General features: G+C 43.5%; 1 protein-coding gene and 1 pseudogene across 1 annotated transcript; both read right to left on the reverse strand.

The window, feature by feature from the left end:
• Positions 1-6,685: 6,685 nt before the first annotated feature.
• LOC100464393 (HLA class II histocompatibility antigen, DO alpha chain) lies at positions 6,686-11,346 on the reverse strand. Its single transcript, XM_002914368.4, has 5 exons — positions 11,205-11,346; positions 9,766-10,014; positions 9,036-9,317; positions 8,815-8,938; positions 6,686-8,575 (listed from the first exon to the last, which is right to left on the reverse strand). The coding sequence occupies exons 1-5, from the start codon at positions 11,284-11,286 to the stop codon at positions 8,572-8,574; spliced, it is 741 nt and encodes a 246-aa protein (XP_002914414.2). The 5' UTR covers positions 11,287-11,346; the 3' UTR covers positions 6,686-8,571.
• A 9,216-nt stretch (positions 11,347-20,562) lies between these two features.
• On the reverse strand, positions 20,563-21,333 carry LOC100464138 (annotated as a pseudogene).
• Between the last annotated feature and the right edge of the window lie 1,723 nt (positions 21,334-23,056).

Raw genomic sequence — 23,056 nt, forward strand, 5'->3', positions numbered from 1 at the left:
GGACTTCATGCTGAGTGTGCAGACTAATGGATTTGACAAATGTAAGGTGTTCAGACTACTGCTTGACACATTGGCAGTGCCCAATAAATGAAAGACAATAGTCATAATGAAAGCAATAGTGTTAATAACTGCAGAAAAATTTTAATTGTAGGCTAGCTGTAGCAGTGACGGTGCAGTAGAAGGAATTTGGGCTCTAGCGTCACACAGACCTTCCCAGCCACTTTCTAGATGTCTGACCTTAGGGCAAGTTGTATAATTTCAACCCCAGTTTCCTCCTCTGTAAAATGGGTATAATTATTCTAACTTTGCAAGTTGATTGTAAGAAAGAAATAATACATGGTGGCAGAATAGTGCTTTTCTTTTCTTTTTTCTTTCTCTGTACTTAGGTTTGTGATATAAGGCAATGGCAGGTGTCACCTCCAAGACTTTCCCTCTTCCAGCTTTTAATTTCCCAAAGCCTGAAGCACGCTTGATATTATGCCAGGTGTCCTAGACATTATACTAGCGAGAGAGACAGAGGAATGCCTTTGAGAGGCAGTAAGGCAAGACGGAGAGGGGAGATTTTCCCTGACTGTGGAAGGCACAAGGGTCGGTGGGTCCTAAGAGGACCCCATTCCCTTGCAGCACCAAAGCAGATAGGGAAGCCTCCGGGGAAAAGGAAGGGTGTCCATGTAGTGCATTTGTGCAGTCCTCCTACCAAGCAACGGGGCTCACTCCTCACCAAAAATGCCCCTGTCACCTGCCTAATGCAGAACAGTAAAGCTGCCACTCCGAAAGGACTACCTACACAGACTAAGACCCAGGCACCCTAGAGGTAGCCGGTCTGGACAGATGTAGGAAGACAGAAGGGGCTTGTCTGATGCCTCAGTGCTGTGTCCATGCCTTTGAAAAACCATGAAAGAGGGAAACCCCAAACACGACTGAGGTTGAATTTACCACCAGTTTCATGGAGGAGAGGTTTGGTTTTGAGTCCAATTCAAGACTTTTTAAAAAAATTTACTACTTCTCGCATTTTCTGCACTATTTTCTAGGTTTCGTGGACCAAGATTCAAACCCACTGTATGCGAAAAGCATTTACCGCAAGACCTGGCACATTACATTCAGTAAATGGTAGCCACTGTTATTAAAACCAGCTGCTGAACAGTGGGAACAGGCTAACTCTGCAGTAAATAAAATGGAATTCAGTAGAACTCTACAGATGTTTTAATCCTGGTGTGTTCCAGATAATAGGACGGGTGTTGGAAAGAGGAGACAAAGCCTTGCCTTGTGGTAGAGGAGCAGCAAAGGAACACACACACACACACGCACACGCACACACACACACAGAGCTAACTCTGACACATGGCAAAGTGTCTTAGGTCCTAGTGAGAGAATGAGCAAAATATTGTGGCCTGGGATTAGGAAGGCTTCTCAGAGGTGGCATTTAATTTGGACTCAGGGGAAGACAGGTAAAACGCTGATTGGTTGTCAGGGGAAGGCAGTTCCAGCACAGAGAATAGTATCTGCAAAGACAGGGAGGTGTAAACATACCTTGAGAGTTCCGTGTGACTTAGCATTGACTGTTTTCAGGGGAGCTACTAAGAATAGGGTTAAAAAAGTAGATCGGGGACAATTTGAGAAGGATCTTCTTCACCCTGCAGGTAATAGAGCACCCATAGGAATTTAAAGCTGGAGGAAGAGAAAAAGAAAATATCCTAAAAGCTTCCAGAGAGAAAAAACAACGATCACACACAAGTTTCGGGACTCTGAATATCCTTTGGCTTCTCAATAACTACACTAGAAGCTAAAAGACTATGGGGAGATGACCTCAAAATTCTGATAGAAATGATTTTGAATCTTGAATTGTATGTCCAACTGCTCTCATTCAAGTGTAAGAGTAGAATAAATACATTTTCTGAGGAGAAAAGCATAAAAATTTGCCTCATATGCACTCTTTCTCGGGTAGCTAAAAGAGAATGTATCTCTCTAAAATAAGGCATTAGACCACAAGAGGGTAATTACTGGGTTTAAGAAACAGAAGCCCGCACACAGAGGACAGGTAAATCCTGACAAGGATGGTGAGGGGTGATCCCAGGATGACAGCTGTGTCACTGAGGGCAGCTAGTTAAGAACGGAGTAGACAGAAGATGGCGGGAGAGTTTTATCTGACAATAAAATGGGCTGATTGCATTGTAAGAAAATTTGTGATTCATTAATGATAAGCACAAAGTCAAGCAAAGAGAAAACAGGACAATTATTCACTCCAGGGAAAACCAAAGTCGTCTAGGGAAGGAAGAGCGCGGCTTACTCTGCGGTTTGGCTGTGAATAGCTTTCACGTGGTCACAATAATATAAACACTGAACGCTGACCTGGCCAGAGCGACAATATAACTTCCCACGGGAAGAGGGCATGTGTGTAGTAGGAGGGTGCAAATCCTCGTCTTCCACAGTGGGAGGTAAAGAGAGAAAGCCTAAAGCTGAAAAATCTAGATGTGCAACACAAACGTGTTATTTAGAGACGGGAGGTAATACCAACAACACTGGTTCAGAACAGTCGAGAGCTATCACCTCCTGGGGGCGGGGGGGGCATGGTAGGAGGGGGGGCTGAAGACCGCACGTTTGGGGGAGATCTCTGAGCGCTGTCTTAGCTGACCGTGCGAACTGCGTGCGTGGTGTGCGGCCCCTCTGAGAGCGCGCCCCCGCCAGGCCCCCTCCGGCCCACCCAGGGCACAAGAGCGGCTCCAAACCCAGCGCAGGCCCGCGGCAGCAAGTTAAAGGCTCTCTCTCCTGTGAAGCCCAGACGCAGAGAGCGGCGAAGAGCAAGCAGGAGCCGTCCGGTCCCCGAGTGGGGCGTCTCCTTCCCCCGCTGCGGACACGGCAGAAACGGCTCGAACTCAGTGTCCGATGGAATACAGCGAACGGATCCCAGGAGTGAAAGGCAGCGCGGCCAACCGCTGACCCGGAACGAGGACTCCGGGGGGGGCTTCCAGACGTGGCGGCGTCCTGCGGTCCCGGCCAGGCCCGCTGTAGCAGGAAACGGCGACGACTTTCCTCCTCCGGACCAGCACGTGCTGACCCTAGTCCGTCAGCGCCCTTTCAACCCGGCCCCAAAAACGCCGCCTCGCGAGCCGACACTGAGTGAAGGACCATGGATTTGCGGGATTTAGAGAGCCCTCCCTCAACCGCAGTGCGGTCTGTGCAGTTGGCGGCCTAAGAAAGCGCTGTGGGATCGAGAAAATTCTCGTCGCCAAAACGGACGGCGGCTCCGGGCGACTCCATGCATGGCCTGTCACCGAGGGACACGGCCACTGAAGGAACTTCAGACGGCATGACTTGTAGATGCAGCCGCGTGGAGACGACGGGCCATCGAACCAACTAGGCTACAGCTTCTAGCAGAGAACAGAGAACGGGCTCGAAAGAGAGCCGGTCACCGACGTGCGCAGTGACTGTCGGGGTCTGGCGCTGCTTTCGCCGCTAGAGGTAACCTCGCTCTCGAAGATGCTGTCTCAACAGCTGGAGATAGGAAGAATTTGCAAAATAAATCAATATAGCAGCAAACTATGTGTATGACATAAGTTTGTTAAAAATTAAAATTATTCCGTATCATCTGAAGAAAATAAAAGCACTCATTGAGCCCTGTTTATAATAACAATAATACGGAAACCACCCGAGAGCCCATCGATGGGTGAATGGAACAATAAACTGTGGTACAGATAGGATGCAAAATTACTTAGCTGTAAAAAAAAAAAAAAAAAATTTTTTTTTTTGAAATCTTGCCATTTGTGACAATATGGACGGATCTCTGGGGTATTGTGTGAAGCAAAATAAGTCAAAGAAAGACAAATACCATATGATTTCATTTTTATGTGGAATCTAAAAAAAACCCCACAAATTCATAAATACAGGGAACAGAGCAGATTGGTGGTTGTCAGGAGTGGGGGTGAGTGGGGGAGAAATGAGTGAAGGGGGTCAAAAGGTAAAAAGTAAAAAAAAGAAAAGAATAGTAAGCAGATGCATAATGCATTTAGTTATAAAGAGCAAAACTGCAGCCGTGTGAAAGAGAAGAAACAAAGTTCTGGGTAAAGTAGCATCACTCAGCTCTCCTGTGAGCTCAGGAGTTTGTTCTGTCCTTAGGACCACATGCTTCTTTTTTACTGAATCACTCATTCCTCAGACCTTTGCCTGTGGGTCTCCATAAATAACCGCTCCGTTTCCCTGTCACCTCCTAAGGTGGGACTCCAGCCCTCTCCTCAGGCACTCGTTATCAGATCCTTCATTCTGTTTATTTTCTTCATGGAACTCATCACAATGTGCAGGCCTCGTATTTCTCATTAAACATCCCTTTTGCTAGTGTTCTGTGTGTTTCCTTTGCCAAGAATAAGCTTTTGGAGGTAGAGGCTTTGCCTGGCTTTGCCACTCCTGCCCCGCCCAAAGCAACAAGCGGTGCTCACTCAGTATCTGATTGGATGGATTGATGCATGAATAAATCATCTCATTAAACATAAGTTAGAGCTATGTGTATTTTCTCAAGCTTCCTTTGGAAAAATACATAGACATTCTTAATATTAGAAAATCAAAATGTATAATTGCATTCAGCTCTTAGTTTTATGAAAATTATGAGGATGTCCATGTCTGCTCTGCTCCCTCCTGGTCCATGCAGCGGGTCATTGGTCTGCATTAAACCTGTTAAAACACGAAGGGCATGGGCTTTGGAGTCAAACAGACTTGAATTCTATTTCCTGCTTTGACACTTAGAGTTGTGCCGATTTGAACAAGTTATTGAATTTGTTCAAGTCTCAGTTTCCTCTTATTTAAAAATGGAATATATTAGTATCTACCAAATGGGATTATTGGGGGTTAGAAGATACGATGTATGTGTACTGTATGATACACAGCATGACCAGGGTGTTGTTGGGGGGGAGAAAGAGAGAGAGAGGATCAGCAGAAGGGATCTGGTGGCAGCCCACTCAGAACACTCTCAGAGACAGTGACTGGGAGGAACTTGCAGGAGTGGGGAGGCTGGGTTATAGGACAAAGAGGAGATTTGATGTTCCCGATATATGAGAGATATGATATGCTCATCATCTGTTGAGGGAACCCTGCAAAGAGGGAGAGTTTGAAAATACAGAAGGTACCTACTGAATGTCTACTTTAAAAGACACAGAAAGGGATCAGATCAAGAATATAGGAGGATCGGGGCGCCTGGGTGGCACAGCGGTTAAGCGTCTGCCTTCGGCTCAGGGCGTGATCCCGGCGTTACGGGATCGACCCACATCAGGCTCTTCCGCTATGAGCCTGCTTCTTCCTCTCCCACTCCCCCTGCTTGTGTTCCCTCTCTCGCTGGCTGTCTCTATCTCTGTCGAATAAATTAAAAAATCTTTAAAAAAAAAAAAGAATATAGGAGGATCACCAGTATTCTTCACAGAGATAGAACAAACAATCCTAAAATTTGTAAGGAACCACAGAAGACCCCTAATAGTCAAAGCAATTCTGAAAAAGAAAAACAAAACTGGAGGCATCATGATTCCGGATTTCAAGCTGTATTACAAAGCTGTGGTCACCAGGACGTACGGTACCAGCACAAAAACAGACACATAGATCAATGGAACATAATAGAGAACCTAGAAATGGACCCTCAACTCTATAGTCAACTAATTTTCGACAAAGCAGGAAAGAAAATCCAATGGAAAAAACAGTCTCTTCAACAAATAGTGTTGGGAAAAGTAGACAGCCACATGTAGGAGAAGGAAACTGGACCACTTTCTTACACTATACACAAAAATAGACTCAAAATGGATGAAAGACCTAAATGTGAGACAAGAAACCATCAGAATCCTAGAGGAGAACACAGGCAACAATCTCTTTGACCTCGGCCATAGCAACTTATTAGACAAGTCACTGGAGGTACGGGAAACAAAAGCAAAAATGAACTAATGGGACTTCATCATATCTTGATGAAGAGCTTCTGCACAGCAAAGGAAGCAATCAACAAAACTAAAAGGCAGCCCACAAAATGGGAGAAGATATTTGCAAACAACATACCTGATAAAAGGTTAGTATTCAAAATCTATAAAGAATTTACCAAACTCAACACCCAAAAAATAAATAATCCAGTTAAGAAATGGGCAGAAGACCTGAATAGACACTTTTCCAAAGAAGACAACCAGATGACTAACAGATACATGAAAAGATACTCAACATCACTCATCATCAGAGAAATACAAATCAAAACCATGATGAGATAACACCTCACATCTGTTAGAATGGCTAAAATTAACAACACAAGGCAGACACTTAACCAACTGAGCCACCCAGGTGCCCCCATAAGTGACTCTTAATGATAGAGAACAAACTGAGGGTTGATGGGGGGAGATGTGTGGGGGATGGGCTAGATAGATAATGGGTATTAGGGAGGGCACTTATGGATGAGCACTGGGTATTCCATGTAAGTGATGAACCACTGAATTCTACTCCAGAAACCAATATTGCATTGTATGTTAACTAGCAAATGTTAAATAAAATTTAAAAAAAAAAGAAAAAAGTATATAGGATAATTTTTTTAATGGGAGACTGTTTACTTGAAACTAGAAGAAAAATGTGACTTTGAAGGTAGATACACAAATCTAAAAGATTTGAAATTGTTCCTAGAAGTTCCAGTGACTTCTGTGTAATATATGCATAGCGAGAAAAAAAAACACACTTCTGGTCAAAAGAAAACACTTTTAATGACCTTATTAAACATTCGGACAGAGATCAGAGAAGCAGCTTTTCCAAGGATGATCAAGTTAACTTTTAAGCAAAAGATCAGCAGAGATCAGGGCATGTTGGGGACAAACGTATCTTGAGGTGTCTTCTGAGAATCAACCCACTCTTCTTTCTCTGAGAATGATCCAACCCCTCTCCTCAGAGGGGTTTGTACTGTGGATCTTGTGCCTCTGGTCACGGTACATCGGACTGGGATGGACACCTGCCCCAAGTTTGGGCATTCATTTGGTTTTCCAAGAATTTAAAATTGTGACTGGGAGGTGGTGTTGGTGGGTGGATAGAGCTGAGGTGATGTACAAAATCAGGAGCTGCAGGTGGACGTGTTAGCTGAAAAGGATAGTCCTGAGAGGCAGAATAATGTGGCTAATGCAGCTGCCATGCAGAGGGACAACACAGGCCATTTGGCCAGGAGAGAGGGCAAGAGAGGCTTCTCTAGATTCTCCTGGCTTTTCATTTCTGAATTCTGTTCCCTGGAAGGCTTGGCTAAAACCCACCCTTGAGTTCAGGGCACCACTCCTCTGTCTTTATTGTAAATATCCTCTCCTTATATCTGTGATCACTTTAAGAGGGTTTCGTTACTGGCAAAAGCCTTGACTAGGACGATCCTCCCCCATTTCCAACAGGGTCTTCTTCTGGCCATTCTTTCAACTTATTCTCTCTTGGGAAATCCACAGTGTCTTCATGATCTCTTGGTTTTTTTCTTCTCTAGGACCAAATGCTCACAATGCCAAACCACTTTTTGTCTCAACTTACCTGTAACTTCCTCAACTTTTATGCCTGAAAAGACTCGGGTTCTCCAGAAAGCCTTCCTGGACCACCTCCAACCTCAAGAATCTCCCTCTCCTAGGATCATCAGGCTGTGTCAGGCTATGTCAGACCTCAGTCTAAATCCAGCATGGCTGCACCAGCATCATCTGGAGCGTGTTAAAAATTGCAGACTGCTACCGCTCTCCCCACCCCCCAAGATTCTAATTCAGTAGATCTGGGCGAAGTCTGTACTTTTTCAAAGGCTCCCAAGGGATTCTCATGTACATTCCAGTTTGAAAACCACTAAGAGAGATCCACCTGAACTCTCTCTAAACACATGACCAAGTCTTCTATGATTAACCCCAGACTAAGGAAGTAACCATCATATCCAAGCCTCGGACCTCTCTTTGTCATGCCTGGGACTCTGGGGAATGTAGAAAAAGGAAATGTCATTGTAGATCATGGCTGGTTACCTATGGCCTCTTCCTTAGGGGGTTAACGTGGACCAGAGTACAATTCCTACGAACCTTTCCTTTCCTGAAAACTCCTTTGGGGGCAAATCTGAATTCAGAAGGTAAATTTCATGAAGTCCTTGTGAAATGGCCCATTCATAACTAACACACAATGGGTGACTCAAATGGAACGAGACATAGCTGCACTGACCTGAGGATGGCTGCCAATCCCCAGTATGAAATGGTCCTGCTCAATGGTCATCACCTGGCATCCCCTCTTCTAGGTTCCTAGCATCCCTCACACCCTAGGAGAATTGGCCAAGACGTGGTAGGAAGGATGCCGTACAAACACCATTAAAAACTGTACTGCTGCCAGCCAGAGCTTCAGGTAGAGCAAGAAAGGGGTGTGTGTGTTGGGGGTGCGAAGGGGGCTAGTTGCTGCCCCACAAGTCCTGCGATGAGTCCCGGGTCTAAGAGTGGAGACCTATAGCACAGAGTTTGATCCCATCTGAAGTCAGCACAGTAGGATATACTTAGTAGACTGAGGCACTGAGTATGCAAGGGCTGTCAGAAACTTGCAAGGAATCCATAGAGCGTCTCCCACAACATTTCTTTCTCAGAAGGTTCATTACCTAAAGTGGTAAAAAGCATAGGAACAAGGTTGTTCAAGCTCACAAGGCTGGGATCCTATCTCTGATCGCCCACCTTCCCAAAACCTCACCCCCTCATCACCTCTGCTCTTCTATTCTCTGCCTGCTACTTGTCGACGTCACCCTTCTCTGACCCCAGCGCTCCCCAAAGAATGATCCTCCACCCCATTCTGCTCAGAGCCGCCCACTCTCCTGCCCCCAGACTCCTGGGGCCTCTGTACCTGCGGGCGCTGGACAAGCACATGCCTCTGATGAGGAGGATGGTGCCCACGAGGCCGAGAGCCAGGCCGAGGGCACAGATCAGAGTCTCAGTGGTGTCTGGCACTGGGAGAGGCACCTGGGGCTCTTGGGGGAGAAAGGAAGAGTCAGGGGGTACAGCGAAAGGATTCCAGAGTAAAGGAAACATGGGTCTGGGCAGAGGGAGCTGGGGAGGGGCTCCTACCCCAGTGCCGGAGGAGCGGCTCCTCCAGGCCCCAGTGCTCCACCTTGCAGTCATACATGTCGTCTGCAAAGGGCACGAACGTCAGGTAGCAGAACTTGCGGAACAGATGGTCAGGCTGGGAATAGAAGCTGGTCTGGGCCACCCCCTCGCTGACTATTTGACCGTTGCGCAGCCAGGTGATATTGATCACAGGAGGGAAGATGTTGTCCACAATGCAGATGAGGACGTTGGGCTGGCCCAGCTCCACTCGAAACTTGGGGAGTACAGTCACCCTCGGAGGCACTAGGAAGAATGAGGCCCTGAATCCCAAAGGCTCATCCCTGTAGCTGGGCCTGATTAGGACTGACATTGAGGGACATTTCCTCCTATTTAGCCATTTGCAGGCAGGGGATGCTCTGGGACGTAACAGCTGGGGTGGGAGCAGGGCAGAGGGAGAAGAGGCTGAGGGGTGTGGGGGGGCACCAGGGACTCCTGTATCTGACAGGTCCCTGAGGGGGCGTCCAGGTGCAAGGGTCAGTCCTCAAGAGGGAAGAGGAGGAAGAGGGTGCTGAAGGGGTCTGGGAAGATCTAGAGCCTCCTGGAAAAGAAAGGGGCTGAATACAATGGTCACAGAGGCTGAGAGAGAGGCGTGCCAGAGTAGATGGAGGCCTGTGAGGTGGGCAGAAGCTCTCTAGACCTCCCCTGCCTAACACGGGGTAGGGGAGGGAGTTAGGAGAGGAAAGGTGAGTACCGTTGGTGGCTCTGGTGCGGTTGGAGCGTTCCACCAAGACATCCAGATGGGCTCTGATCATGGCGATGCTGGCCAGCCCATTCTGTGGGTCAAAGTAGGCGAAGTTGCCAAACTCAGGCAAACGCCACACGGTCTCCCTCTTCTTCAGGTCCACAGAGAACAGCTGTTCCCCATCAAATTCATGGGAAAACTGACCCGAGGCACCATAGGACTGGTAGAAGGCTGGTCCATAGGAGCCCATGTGATCAGCTGTATTGGGTGAGTTTAGGTTCAGAGACAGAAAAGAAAATGTATCAGTCTCATCTAAAGCATGTGATATGTTGAATCTCTGAGCCTATGCCCCATCCTGGGTTCTCTGTGGGAATAGCTGACTTGTTGACCTGGTCCTTGGACAGTGGAAGGGTTGCTGGGGGGTAGAAGGGAAAGGACAGAGGGAAACAGGCAAAAGCCTAACACACTGGCAGGAACAGAGACACGAGTGCAGTCTGGCACACCAGGTCAGGAAGAAGAGAGGCTGCCTAAAATCATGCTTGGGATTCCCAAAGTTAAAGGGTAGCCATGACCATCAGCTCTAGTTACACTATGAGGTCCTGTGTGTGAGATGAGTGGTATGAGGGGGTGGGATGAGAGAAAATGATTAAGGATGGCAGCATAAGTGGAGCCTGGGGCACAGAGACGCAGTGTAGGTGGGCGTGAGGGGAGCACAGATGATGGCTGACAGAAGTAAGAATTGAGATCTGTGACAGAGACCAAACAGATAGGAAAAGGCAGCCTGAGGTATTGCCGAGAGCACTGGAAAAGGAGCCCAAAGTTCAAGTCTAGTTTATGCTCTGACTCTTTCACCTCGGATTATGATCAAACATGTCTCTTTCCATAACTGAGGCTCAGTTTTTTGGAAATCTGGGTTAGACGCTAATCGGTAAGGGACCTTTAGAATTCTATGAAATTATATGTTCAACAGCCGTTAAGGAACTACTGCGTGCCCAGCACGACGACAGGCCCCAGGGAAGTACAGACGAACCAGCTGTGGGTCCCTCACACAAGGGGCTCATGTCTAGAGCAAGATTACCACGGATGAACAGTTAGCTATCCACATGGTGATAAACCCTGCAATAAAACTGGACTTGAATAGCCAGGAAGTGGCAGAGAAATCACTGTGCTGGGAGGCAGGAGGCTGGAGGTTTGGGTCTCAGAAAAAAGGAAAGAACTGGGGAGGCACCTGAGCCTAGAATGTTTGAACCTGCAGCTGGCACGGCTGGACTGGGCTGCGCCAGTGTATTTTAGGTCCGCAGTGGACATGACGGACGTGAGAGAGATTGGGCGGGGCGGGGGGGCTCTCTTGGTAAAGGAAGTTGCCCACAAACCAGAGAAGGAGAGCAATCTCCGGTCTGTACTGTGACCCTACATCTCCTCTCCTCACCCGACCCCTCAGCACTCACCCTTGATGGCCCCAGCTTCGTGCGGGCTCAGGAGGCTCATCAAGCTGTGGAGTCCCAGGACTAGACCCCCATTGAAGACCATTGCCCTGATGCTTTAACCAAGTAATTCTCAGCGTGGGGCCGCCGTCGGAGGTAAAGGAAAGAGGAAGGAAACCACCTCTAGGGTGGGGAAGACCCCTGCTGTATTCAGCCAATCAGAGACGTCCTCTGCGTTCGCGTAGCTGTTGCTGGGTAAAGAAGTAAGGAGCCTCGGTAGAAGGTGGGAGAGGCCGTCTTTGCGTCAGGGAGGTCTGCTCCACGGGAGAGTCAAAAGGAGGTTTCTGTTTGGGTGGTGGCAGGGGCTTAAATCAACCATTACTACAAACTCCAAGAAGAGACGCCCTGAAGGGAGAGAAAAGGCCATCAGAGAACCACACAACTGAGCTCAAACAAAGCCTCTATCTTGATCTGTGGTGTAGAGAATCCCAGTCTCCCTGTAAGTTTTTGCAGACAAATTTGGAGGCAAAAAATAATATAAACTGTACTAAGAAACTTTTAAAAGGAGATAATGAATGCACAGTAGAATTAAAATCTTTTTAAAAACCTTTAAATCACTTTGGAAAATATTTATTTCATTGAGGAAAAAAATATGTGTAATTGTCAGAAATGTTTGGGGTAAGGAAGAACTCTAAGGAGCCTCAGCGGACTGTTCTAAGGAGGGCAGAGGGTAATGGATTACTTCCATTTGTCCCTCCAGGCCCTCTGGGCACCCTTGTCCATGCTGCCTGCGGGCTGACCCATGTGGACAGCATCTCCCTACCCTCTGGCTTCTGGTTGAGCTTAGCCAATGGGAGGCATGGGCAGAATTTGGTCCAATACGAAAAATGTGTATAAAGTTAACCATCTCTCCAGATAAGGAAAAGTCTAACCAAATATCTGAAGGCAATTTCTGAAAGATCATGAGATAAATGATTTTCAGATTGGAAGGGAACTAAGACATCATCTGAGTCTATGGCTCCAAACCTGGCTACACAGAAGAATTGCCTGGGGAGTTTGTTAAAAATACAGATTCCTGGGGCACCTGGGTGGCTCAGTTGGTTAAGCATCTGCCTTGATTTTGGCTCAGGTCATGATCTCAGGGTCATGAGATTAAGCCCTTGAGTCGTGCTGAGCATAGAGCCTGCTTGGGATTCTCTCTCTCCTTCTGCCCCTCCCCTTCTCTCTCTCTCTCTTTCTTAAACAATAAAAATAAAATAAATTTAATTTAATTTAAAAAATACAGATTCCTGGGTTCCATCCTGACTTGAGTTAGAGTAGCCTTCTCAAGGGTAGGACCAGGAGACCCGGGCTAGTAGCGCATTCCCTAAGTGAGCACCACCATTACTGCAAAGAACTATGCTTCCAGCCTTGCAGACAAGAGGGAGCCTGCGGAACGATCTTAAGAAGATCTTACAGCTTTGGACCAGAAACCACATGCCGTTTTTACCCACATTCCATTGGCAAGAATTAAACAAAGACCCTGCCAGGGTACAAAAGGCTGGAAAAATGCATTTTAGCTGTGCGTTCAGGAAGATGTAGTGCTCTGGGGAGCACACAGCACTCTCTTCGCCCCATCCCAGCTCTATTTATTGTGATTATTGACATATTTGAACTTGTTTCTAATATTTTATTTATTTCAATACTTCTGTTTTTTAAGTTTCCTTTCCTTCATTGTCTTTAAAAAGAAAGTGTTATCTACCTTGCCGATCTTCCCTCTGACCAGAGAAGAACTTCAGCGTGCTTTCAAATTATTCATATACTTCCCCTCCTTCACCAAGGTGTTTGGTCAACTTATTTCTCATCCTTTTTGGCACCTTCTGACATATTTTTCTCTTATTGGAATAGTTCTTCCAAATATGTTTTGAGTATTTTTGTGGCAAATCTTCTGAAGTTTTGTATGCTTGAGAATATTTTTTTATAGCATCATTTTTGAATAATGTTTAGCTATGGATTAATTTCTATGTTCAGGGGCTCCGGGGTGGCTCAGTTGGTTAAGGCTCTGACTCTTGCTTTTCAGCTCAGGTCACGATCTCACGGTCCTGGGATTGAGCCCCGAGTGAGTGAGGTTTGAGCTCAGCGCAGAGCCTGCTTGAGATTCTTGTTCCCTCCCCCGCTGCTCCTCCCCCTACTCTCTCTCTCAAATAAATAAAATCTTTAAAAAAATAAATTCTAAGTTTAATGGTTCTTTCTTTCTTCCTTTCTTTCACAACTAACACACACTTTATTTACTAGATTGAAAGGTTTAATGGAGTTGACCTCAGTTCCGTTCACACTGACTCCAGTGGTATTTGAGTTTTCGGTGCTTGATACCTGCTCAATTGCTGCTGTTGCCCTTGTTTCGTTTTCTTTCAGGGTCAAGGTGGGTGCTTTCATGTAAAATCTGATTTTCAATTCCTTTTCTGGCAATTCTTTCCTGGCATCTTTGCTTTGCATAATTATACCCACAGTGGAACCAGCATGCTCAAGTCACCAAGATAAATCCTCTGACTCCAACATCACATGATCTTCTCATTCTGCTAGTTAACAAAAAATGTCCAAGGCCGGCCACAACAGATCCTAATGAACCACACAATATTGAGTCCCGCGCGTAGGGAATGTTTTCAACATCTAAAATTCCTGTGAGTAAAGGGCTAGAATAAAATTAAAAAGAACCTGCCCTTGGTGTTCTCACTGGGCTCAAGTGCGGTGGCCGGGGAGCGCCTGTGGCCCCACCTCGCCAAGGTTTTTTTCTCTTTTATATACAGATATATAAAAGATTTTTATTTATTTATTTGTCAGAGAGAGGGAGAGAGCACAAGCAAGGTCAGCGGCGGGCAGAGGGAGAAGCAGGCTCCCGCCGAGCAAGGAGCCCAATGCGAGACTCGATCCCAGGACCCCGGGATCGTGACCCGAGCCGAAGGCAGACACTTAGCCAACTGAGCCACCCAGGTGTCCCTCTCTTTAATATTTTAAATAATAGCATCCCAATGTCTTCTTGCATCAGTGTTGTAGCTAGGAAATCTGATAGCAGTCTTTCTCTCTGGAATCTTAAAATTTTCTCATTGCCTTGATCTTTGAAGTTTGTATCTAAATTTGTATCTAAATTTACATTTAAATTTCTATCTAAATTTAAAATTTGTAAATATCGTATCTAAAATGAGTTTTTCCTTCTCTTGCTATAGGATATTACGGATCCCCTGTGTATTTTCATTCTGGGAATTCACCTCTTTATTTTTGTAAATCTTTCCCCCTCTGTTTTTTTTCTCTTTATGAAATTCCTGTTATCCTTATTTGGACACTTTTCTCCCCGGTCTCTTTTGACTTCTCTATTTCAATTTCTTCCTCCTTGTATCTTTTACTCTAGGAGAGTTCTTCAGTGCAGTCCTCCCACTTACTTATTTTTCTGTTGTATCTCTCCCATTATTTATTCCCATTAGTGGGATTTTTATTTTGAGTTTCATATTTTCTCATGCCTAGAACTTCTATATAGCTTTCCCTGTATTCCCTACCTTTCTTCATATTATAATAGCTTTTATTTTTTAATGAATTTATCTTGCTCATTAAGGGGGCTATTCTATATTTTCTGTTACTTCTTTAAGGACACATATGGGCCTATTGTTTTTCTTTCTAGGTGTGAAACTCCCCAAAGGGAGGGAGTTATTATTTTGGCCTTTGGGTGCCCATCTATGTCAGTATCATGAATGTAAAGAGAGGGAAGGACCCAAGTTCTAGCACAGCACAAAACCAATTACCACCCTTTGGTGTCACCTTACTGGTAACAGTTCAGGTCAGGGCTTTGGGATACGAAGCTGTGGGAGGGGCCAGGCCTATCTCTGAGTCAGCCAACCCTGAAGCTGGTAGACGAGTGTGGTAGACCGAGTGCAGAAGAATGACTCTGGTCTCAGGTGAATCTATTGTCCTAACACCTCCCCGCTCCAGCAGGGATTTCAACCTAAGACTTTCTCCGCAGCCTTCTACCACTGTATGAGCAATCAGGATCTTGCCCCTGTTTTTTGCATTATGGGGCAGGCAATAATTGTTCAAGTGCAACGATGGGGGAGAGCAAGAGCAGGCTGCCTCTAATGAATCTTAGCAAGCCACGCTAACACAACCGACAGCGTCCCTAGGGATTCCCCAGGGTTTCCCTCCACGGCTTCTCCAGGGTTGGTTTTTAGGGTCAGGAACAAAGAACACATGTTGATTTATCCTGACAGGAAGCAGGTCTCTCCATTATTTTCCTATAATATCCCCCCATATAGAAATGCCAAGGGCTTGTGTTCATTTACTATATAATTTCCCCCTCTCCTCCGGTTGCTAGCACAGTATTAAATAAATGTTTTTCAAATAAATAAATAGATGATAACATAAAAATCAATGAAGTGGGGGCGCCTGGGCAGCGCAGTCGGTTAAGCTTCCGATTCTTGGTTTTGGGTCAGGTCTGATCTCAGGGTGGTGAGTTTTGTTTTTTTTTTTAAGATTTTATTTATTTATTCGATAAAGATAGAGACAGCTAGCGAGAGAGGGAACACAAGCAGGGGGAGTGGGAGAGGAAGAAGCAGGCTCATAGCAGAGGAGCCTGATGTGGGCCTCAATCCCATAACGCTGGGATCACGCCCTGAGCCGAAGGCAGATGCTTAACAGCTGTGCCACCCAGGCGCCCCTCAGGGTGGTGAGTTAGACCCGCATCCCGCTCTGTGCTCAGCGCGGAGTTTGCTTGGGACTCTCTCCCTCTCCGTTGGCCCCTCCCCCCGCCACTCGCGCATGTGCCCGCGTGCTTGCTCTCTTTCTCTCAAATAAATCTTTTAAAAAAATCAATGAAGTGAATACCAGTGGCTCTAGAGAGAGATATTCCAGTACTGGAAACAAATACTGAAAATAAGTACAGGCTCAACAGATGTTGAGATCTTCGAATATGACATAAAATCAGTTACTCTAGATTGTCTAAAACACTGACTTTGAGATAAACCTAGTTTCATCCATCATGTTTTCTGGAGCATAATAATAAGTTGAGGTAGGTGTTAGGAGATATTATTCATTAAACACATATTTAGGGAACACCTGCTATGTCCTGAGGACACAGAAAAGAACAGGACACGGCCCCTTCCAAGACTGTGCTGTCCAATATAGTCACCACCTGCCACATATGGCCATTGACCACTTGTAATATGGCCAGTCCTGAGATATACTATAAGTAGTAAACCACTGGATTTTGTAGACTTTATAAAAAATATATGTATTATATATATTTAAAATTATATATACAAATATATATAATCTCATTAATTGTTTTTATATTGATTGATGGTTAATTGGCAATATTCTGGATATGTTGAGTTTTTAATTTTTATTTTTTTTAAGATTTTATTTATTTATTTATTTATTTATTTATTTATTTATTTATTTGTCAGAGAGAGAGGGAGAGAGAAAGAGAGCACAAGCAGGAGGAGTGGCAGGCAGCGGGAGAAGCAAGGATGCGGAACTGGATCCCCGGACCCTGGGATCTTGACCTGAGCCGAAGGCAGAGGATGCTTAACCGACTGAGCCACCCAGGCGTCCCATGGTATGTTGGGTTTTTAAATATATTGTTAATTTCACTGTTTCTTATGACTTTTTTTAAGTGGCTATGAGAAAACTTGATATTGAATATGTAATTCTCATTACATTTCTATTGGACAGTCCTGCTCTGGTTGCTCTCGTTTGGCTACCAATTAACCATTCAATTGTTTCTTAGATTCTTCAGTTTAGCAGTCCGCTTGCCCCGGGAGTGGGGCGGGGAGGGGCGACTGTGACCACCTAGAGATTCCACCAGAGGGCGATCTTACCTTCACTGTTTCCATTCTGGACCCTAGATCTATTTTATGTATATATGTATTTAACTACTTTTAGTCTATTTCGCTTCAGGCACTGTGCTAGACTCTGGGACCACAATTATGGTTCCTGCTATCCCAGATCTTTCCATTTATCAGGAAAACTATAAACAGCTAATTATGACGTGAAAAGAAAGAAGCATCAAAGCCATTATGTTACTGTGCAATATGAATGTTCATATGGTCTTCAACTTTCTGCGATGACCCTTTCTAAGTAATTAATTAAATAGTTCCAACCCAGATAATTTCAGGAATTCAAGTGGTCTAATTCTCTCTCCAGAATTTCCTGGACAGAGAAGTGATACAAGCTTGAGTTTCCATATGCCGGGTGCTCAGTATCCCTTGTTCCAACTTCCTGCTCTGGGCACACTGTTTCAGCCATTTTGAGGCTGCTTTCTACCGTAGCAGGTGTCTTATTGGCCATGTTTTCAGGCTGAACTTCAGTCGTGTTGCTGGAAGCTGCTTGCTTCCCATAGAATTTCCCCTCCCATTTTTTGACTTCTCTAAATCCTAAACCTCTTACCTCCTGGGAACAAACTAAAAATTTTAAGCTAAAATCACTCTTTGTTCTTGTTTTGGCAGCACATATGCTAAAATCATTCTTTCTTTGTATCTGTAGATAGTTTGAAATATAAAAATTAAAACTCATGTGAAAAAGAGTAACTTTTTAAATATATATATATATACATATATATGACTGTATGTATGTGTGTGTATATATATATGACTGGTCTCATTATACTCTGGAGCAACAATTCCAAATGATAGTAGGAAAAACCCAAACTGGCCTTTTAAAGGTACAGATGCAGCTCTTCCCATTTAAAAGTGATAGTTTTGAAAAGATTCATCTCTCCTTTGGAAAAAGCCAAGTCTTTCAGGGTTTCTCCTCTTTCCCCTTCTCCTTCCCTCTTTCTTGAAAGACATCCTGGGACAGAAGGTAAATTTGTATAACATTATGACTGTGGGAAGCTGTGTCTGAGGGGCATTCTTCTCTTTTCTGATGGTTCTCTGCTTTCAGTATCACCTTGATCATTGGCCTCTGCCCTCTCTCCCTCAATTATCAAAGTTTCTGTGGCTAGTCTACTTGGTGATCAGTTCTCCTTGGCAAAGGCAACAGAGCTCAGCCACCTTCCCCACTGATGGGCCCCAGCACAGCTTGGCTCTTGAAGTATATCCCTCAGATCTTGATGCACTTGCCACCTGATCCTGGGCTTGTTTCGCCAGGACTGCGGCCCTTGAATCCAGGCCAATTCTACCCTGTCCATGACCACCTTGAAAATCAATTTACTAAAGATCAACTTTCTAAAAATCAATTCACCGGGGTGCCTGGCTGGCTCAGTTGGTAGAGCATCTGACTCTTGATCTCAGGGTTGTGAGTTTGAGCCCCATGTTGGGTGTAGAGGTTACTTAAAAATAAAATCCTTAAAAACTTTTATAATACAAAAATAAAAATTAACTCACCGGATGGCCAACCAATCAGAAATTAATTCACCAAATCACAATTTTCCAATTTTACCAATTTACCAAAAACTTGATTCTTTAAATTTATAAAGTTTTTGTCACTTTTTCTCTTTTTAGATTTTATTTATCTATTTGTCAGAGACAGAAAGAGCACAAGCACGGGGAGAAGCAGGCAGAGGGAGAAGCAGGCTCCCTGTGGAGCAAAAAGCCCAACTCAGGACTCCATCCCAGGACCCTGGGATCATGACCTGAGCTGAAGGCAGACGCTTAACTGACTGAGCCACCCAGGAGTCCCAAGTTCTTGTCACTTTATATGTTGAATTAAGTGGTTTTACAGCGTTGGAGTTTCCTTTTAAATTTTAGTTAGTTTTCCTTTTGTCTTCACATTAGCTTTTAAAGTAATGTTCAGTTTGCCAAATGTTACGAATACAAGAAGGTGATAATGGTTGTAGAGTTTTTTAATTGTCCCAAGTGTCATCACAAAAACAAATCAATTGGGATAGCAAAGAAAGGTAACCAGAGACAATGTCTTTAACAAACTAGGGACAAAGCAGTCCCTGGGACTCTAGAATATGAATGGGTAGGTCCGAACAACCACACAGGATCCTATAGGTTTTAGCCCTATGTGGAGGTAGTAGAAGGATGAAAAAGGAGAGTTTTGATGTTTTTAAGATCTCAGAAACACAGGGGCACCTGGGTGGCTCAGTTGTTAAGCGTCTGCCTTCGGCTCAGGGTGCGATCCCAGAGTCCTGGGATCGAGCCCCACATCAGGCTCCTCCGCTGGGAGCCTGCTTCTTCCTCTCCCACTCCCCCTGCTTGTGTTCCCTCTCTCGCTGGCTGTCTCTCTCTGTCAAATAAATAAATAAAATCTTTAAAAAGAAAAAAAAAAGATCTCAGAAACACAGAACTGGCCAGTGACTACTCACCTCCAAAAGAAGATGGTCCCAGCCTAAAATGCACACTCAGCAAGAAACTCTAAAAACCAAGCCAAGCCTGAAATTCTAAAACCAAGAATTTCAGAAACCTCTTTTTCTCTTACCAACGTCTGACCTTCAAGACAATGACTTTGCTCTATCTGTCAATATTCTGTTTTGGAATTGTTTCTCTTTGAAGTTCTGTGATAAAAATCCAAATGTTCCCCAAGACAATAAGTATCTCTGGATGAATAGGCATAAGATCACATCCAAAGACATGTGATAAAGAAAACATTAAAACCTTTAGTACATTAAATGTTTTATAATAAAATATTATCACTATATGTTTCACAGAGACATGTGACTTCCACCAGCCTCTACTGAGTATTTCTCTCATAATGAAAAAGTACGTTAATATGTTTTCCTAAATCAAAGGTCAATTTTCTTCTTGAGACCAATTACATTTCTAGAACATGAAAGCAGCTTTCAGCACTATGTATTTAAAATTGTAATCTTTTACAGTTTTAGCTCCTACCTTTTAATCTTTGATCCATTTTGAGGCAATTTTGAATATGGTAAGAGTCCAACATCATTCTTTTGCATGTGGATATACAGTTTTCCCAGCACCCTTTGTTGAAAAGTCAGTCCTTTCTCCCATTGAATAATCCTGCCAGTCTTGTTGAAAATCATTGACTATATAGGCAAGAGTTTATTTGGGAGTTCTCTATTTTATTCCATTGGTCTATGTGTCTATCTTTATGTCAGTTCCACACCATTTGGATTACTGTAGCTTTGTGGTAAGTTTTGAAATGAGTAAATGTGACACCTCCAACTCTTTTCCTCTTTTTAAAGATTGTTTTGGCATTTTGGAGCCCCTTGAGTTCCCATATGAATTTTAGGATGGATAATTCTATTTCTGAAAAACAAATTAGGATTTTGATAAGGATTGCACTGAGTCTGTAGATTGCACTGGATAATATTGACATTTTAATAATATTAAGTCTTCCAATCCATGAACACGGGATGTCTTTCCATTTATTTACATCTTCTTTAACTTCTTTCAGCAATGTTTTTTATCTTTTTCCCCTATAGGATAGAACAATCATATATAAGATTACTTTATTCCTGCATCTTCTCAATTGTTTCTTTCCTATATTTGCCCTTTTCCTTTCCTACTTGGCAAGATTTGGCTTTACGTTCAAGGATCTATTTGCGATCTTTTGCAGGCTAGTGATAACCGCCTTGCTAGGGTGAATGTCCACATGGACAGTTGTGCCATTCGCCTTCTCTCACTGTACTCACTCAATGTAGATGACATACTCCTTCCTGTAAACCTGGACAACTTGGCCAATTTGCTGACCTTTGTAGTGTCCTCACACAACCTGTACTTCATCATGCTTTCAGATGGGCATGGATCAAACGTTGTACTTCAGTCTCAGCTCTTTGGAAAGAGGGGAAGACATACTCTTCCTGAGCATGTGGGAAGGTGCATTTGAGATGCCTTTTATGGTTCTTGCTCAGGTCAAAAGTCACAAAGTTTGAACTTCATTTTGGCTGCTGGCACTTCAGAAATGGCCACAAAAGGCTCAGTGATGTCTTTTTGGTTTTCAGTGCATATGGCATTCACCTCCTTGGTTGGGTTAATTCCTAAGAATTTTATTCTTTTTGATGCTATTATAAATAGAATTGTTTTCTTTTTTAGACTGTTAGTGTATGTAAACACAACTGATTTTTTTTATTGAAGTGTATTTGACATAAAATATTATATTCATTTCAACATTTATACACATCAGTAAATGACCAGCATGATAAGTCCAGTTATCTGTTACCATACATTAGTTATTATAATATTATTGACTATATTCCCTATGCTGTTGTTTACCTCCCCATGACTTACTTATTTTGTAACTAGAAGTTTGTAACTCTTAATTCCCCTCCATCTATTTCACTCATCCCTTCACCACTCCCCCTTCTGGCAACCACCAGTTTGTTCTCTGCGTTTATGAGACTGTTTCTGTTTTGCTCATTCATTTGTTTTGTTTTTTAGACTCCACATATAAAAGAAATCATATGGTATTTGTCTTTCTCTGTCTAAATTATTTCATTTAGCATAATACCCTCTAGGTCCATCCATGTTGCTGCAAATGGCAAGATTGCATTCTTTTTTATAGCTGAGTAATACACCACATTTTCTTTATCCATTCATCAGTCAATGGACTTAGGTTGCTTCCACATCTTGGCTATTGTAAACAACGCTGCAATAAACATAGGGGTGTATATATCTTTTTGAATTAGTGTTTTCATTTTCTTCAGGTGAATACCCAGAAGTGGAATTGCTAGATTCTATGGTATTTCTGTTTTTAATTTTCTGGAGAACCTCTATACTATTTTCCATACTGGCTGCTCCAACTTACATTCCCACCAACAGTGTGCAGGGTTCCCTTTTCTTTACATCCTCACCAACACCTGTTATTTCTTATCTTTTTGATACTAGCTATTCTGAGAGGTGTGAGGTGATATCTCATTGTGGTTTTGAGTTGCATTAGAAACACAGCTGTGGATTTGTGTGGATTTTGTACCTTGCTACTTTGCTAAATTCATTTTTTTATTTTGGTTTTTTTGGTGTGGAAACTTTAGGGTGTTGTACTCATAAGATCATGCATCTTTGAACAGAGATAATATTACTCTTTCCAATTTGGATGTCCTTTTTTCCCCCCCTAGGTTGTTTAATTGCTCTGGCTAGAATTTCTAGTGCTATTTTGAGTAGTGGCTAAAGCAGGCATCCTTATCTTGTTCCTGAAATTACAAGAAAAGCTTTCTGTCTTTCACCATTGATTATGCTGTTAGCTGTAGGATTTTCATTTATGACTTTTATTATGTTGGGTTCATTTCCTTCTACTCCTAGTTTGTTGAGTGTTTTCACCATAAAAGAGTGTCAAAATTTTGTCAAATACTTTTTTGCATCAATTGAAGTGGATCATTTGGGTTTTTTCATCCATTCTGTTAGTGTCATATATAACATCAATTTTCATATGTTGAACCATGGTTGCATATCTTGAATAAATCCTACTTGGTGTGTATTATTTTAATATGCTGCTGGATTCAGTTTGCTAGTATTTTGATGAGGATTTTGGCATCGATATTCATAAGGGATATTGGCCTGTAGCTTTCTTTTCTGGTAGTGTCTTTGTCTGGCTTTGGTATCCGACAACGATAGCGTCATAGAATGTTAGGATGTATTCCCCTCCTTTCAGTTCTTTGAGTTTGAGGAGGATTGGTATTAGTTCTTTAACATTAGTAGATTTCACCAGTGAAACCATCAACTCCAGGGCTTTTCCTTGTCCAAAGGGTTTTTTTTTTTGTTACTTATTTAACCTTACTAGTTATAAGTCTACTCAAATTTTCATTTCTTGTTGATTCACTTAGGTAGGTTTTGTGTTTCTAGGTATTTGTCCATTCCACCTAGGTTATCCAATTAGTTGATTATCCAATTGTTCATGGTACTGTCTTTTAATCCTTTTTGTCTGTGTGGAATCAGAAATGTCCCTAATTCATTCTTTTTTTTAATAAATATTTTATTTATTTATTCGAGAGAGAGAGAAAGCATGTGAGC

This window comes from Ailuropoda melanoleuca, chromosome 5, assembly GCF_002007445.2.
Source record: "Ailuropoda melanoleuca isolate Jingjing chromosome 5, ASM200744v2, whole genome shotgun sequence".
Lineage (NCBI taxonomy): Eukaryota > Metazoa > Chordata > Mammalia > Carnivora > Ursidae > Ailuropoda > Ailuropoda melanoleuca.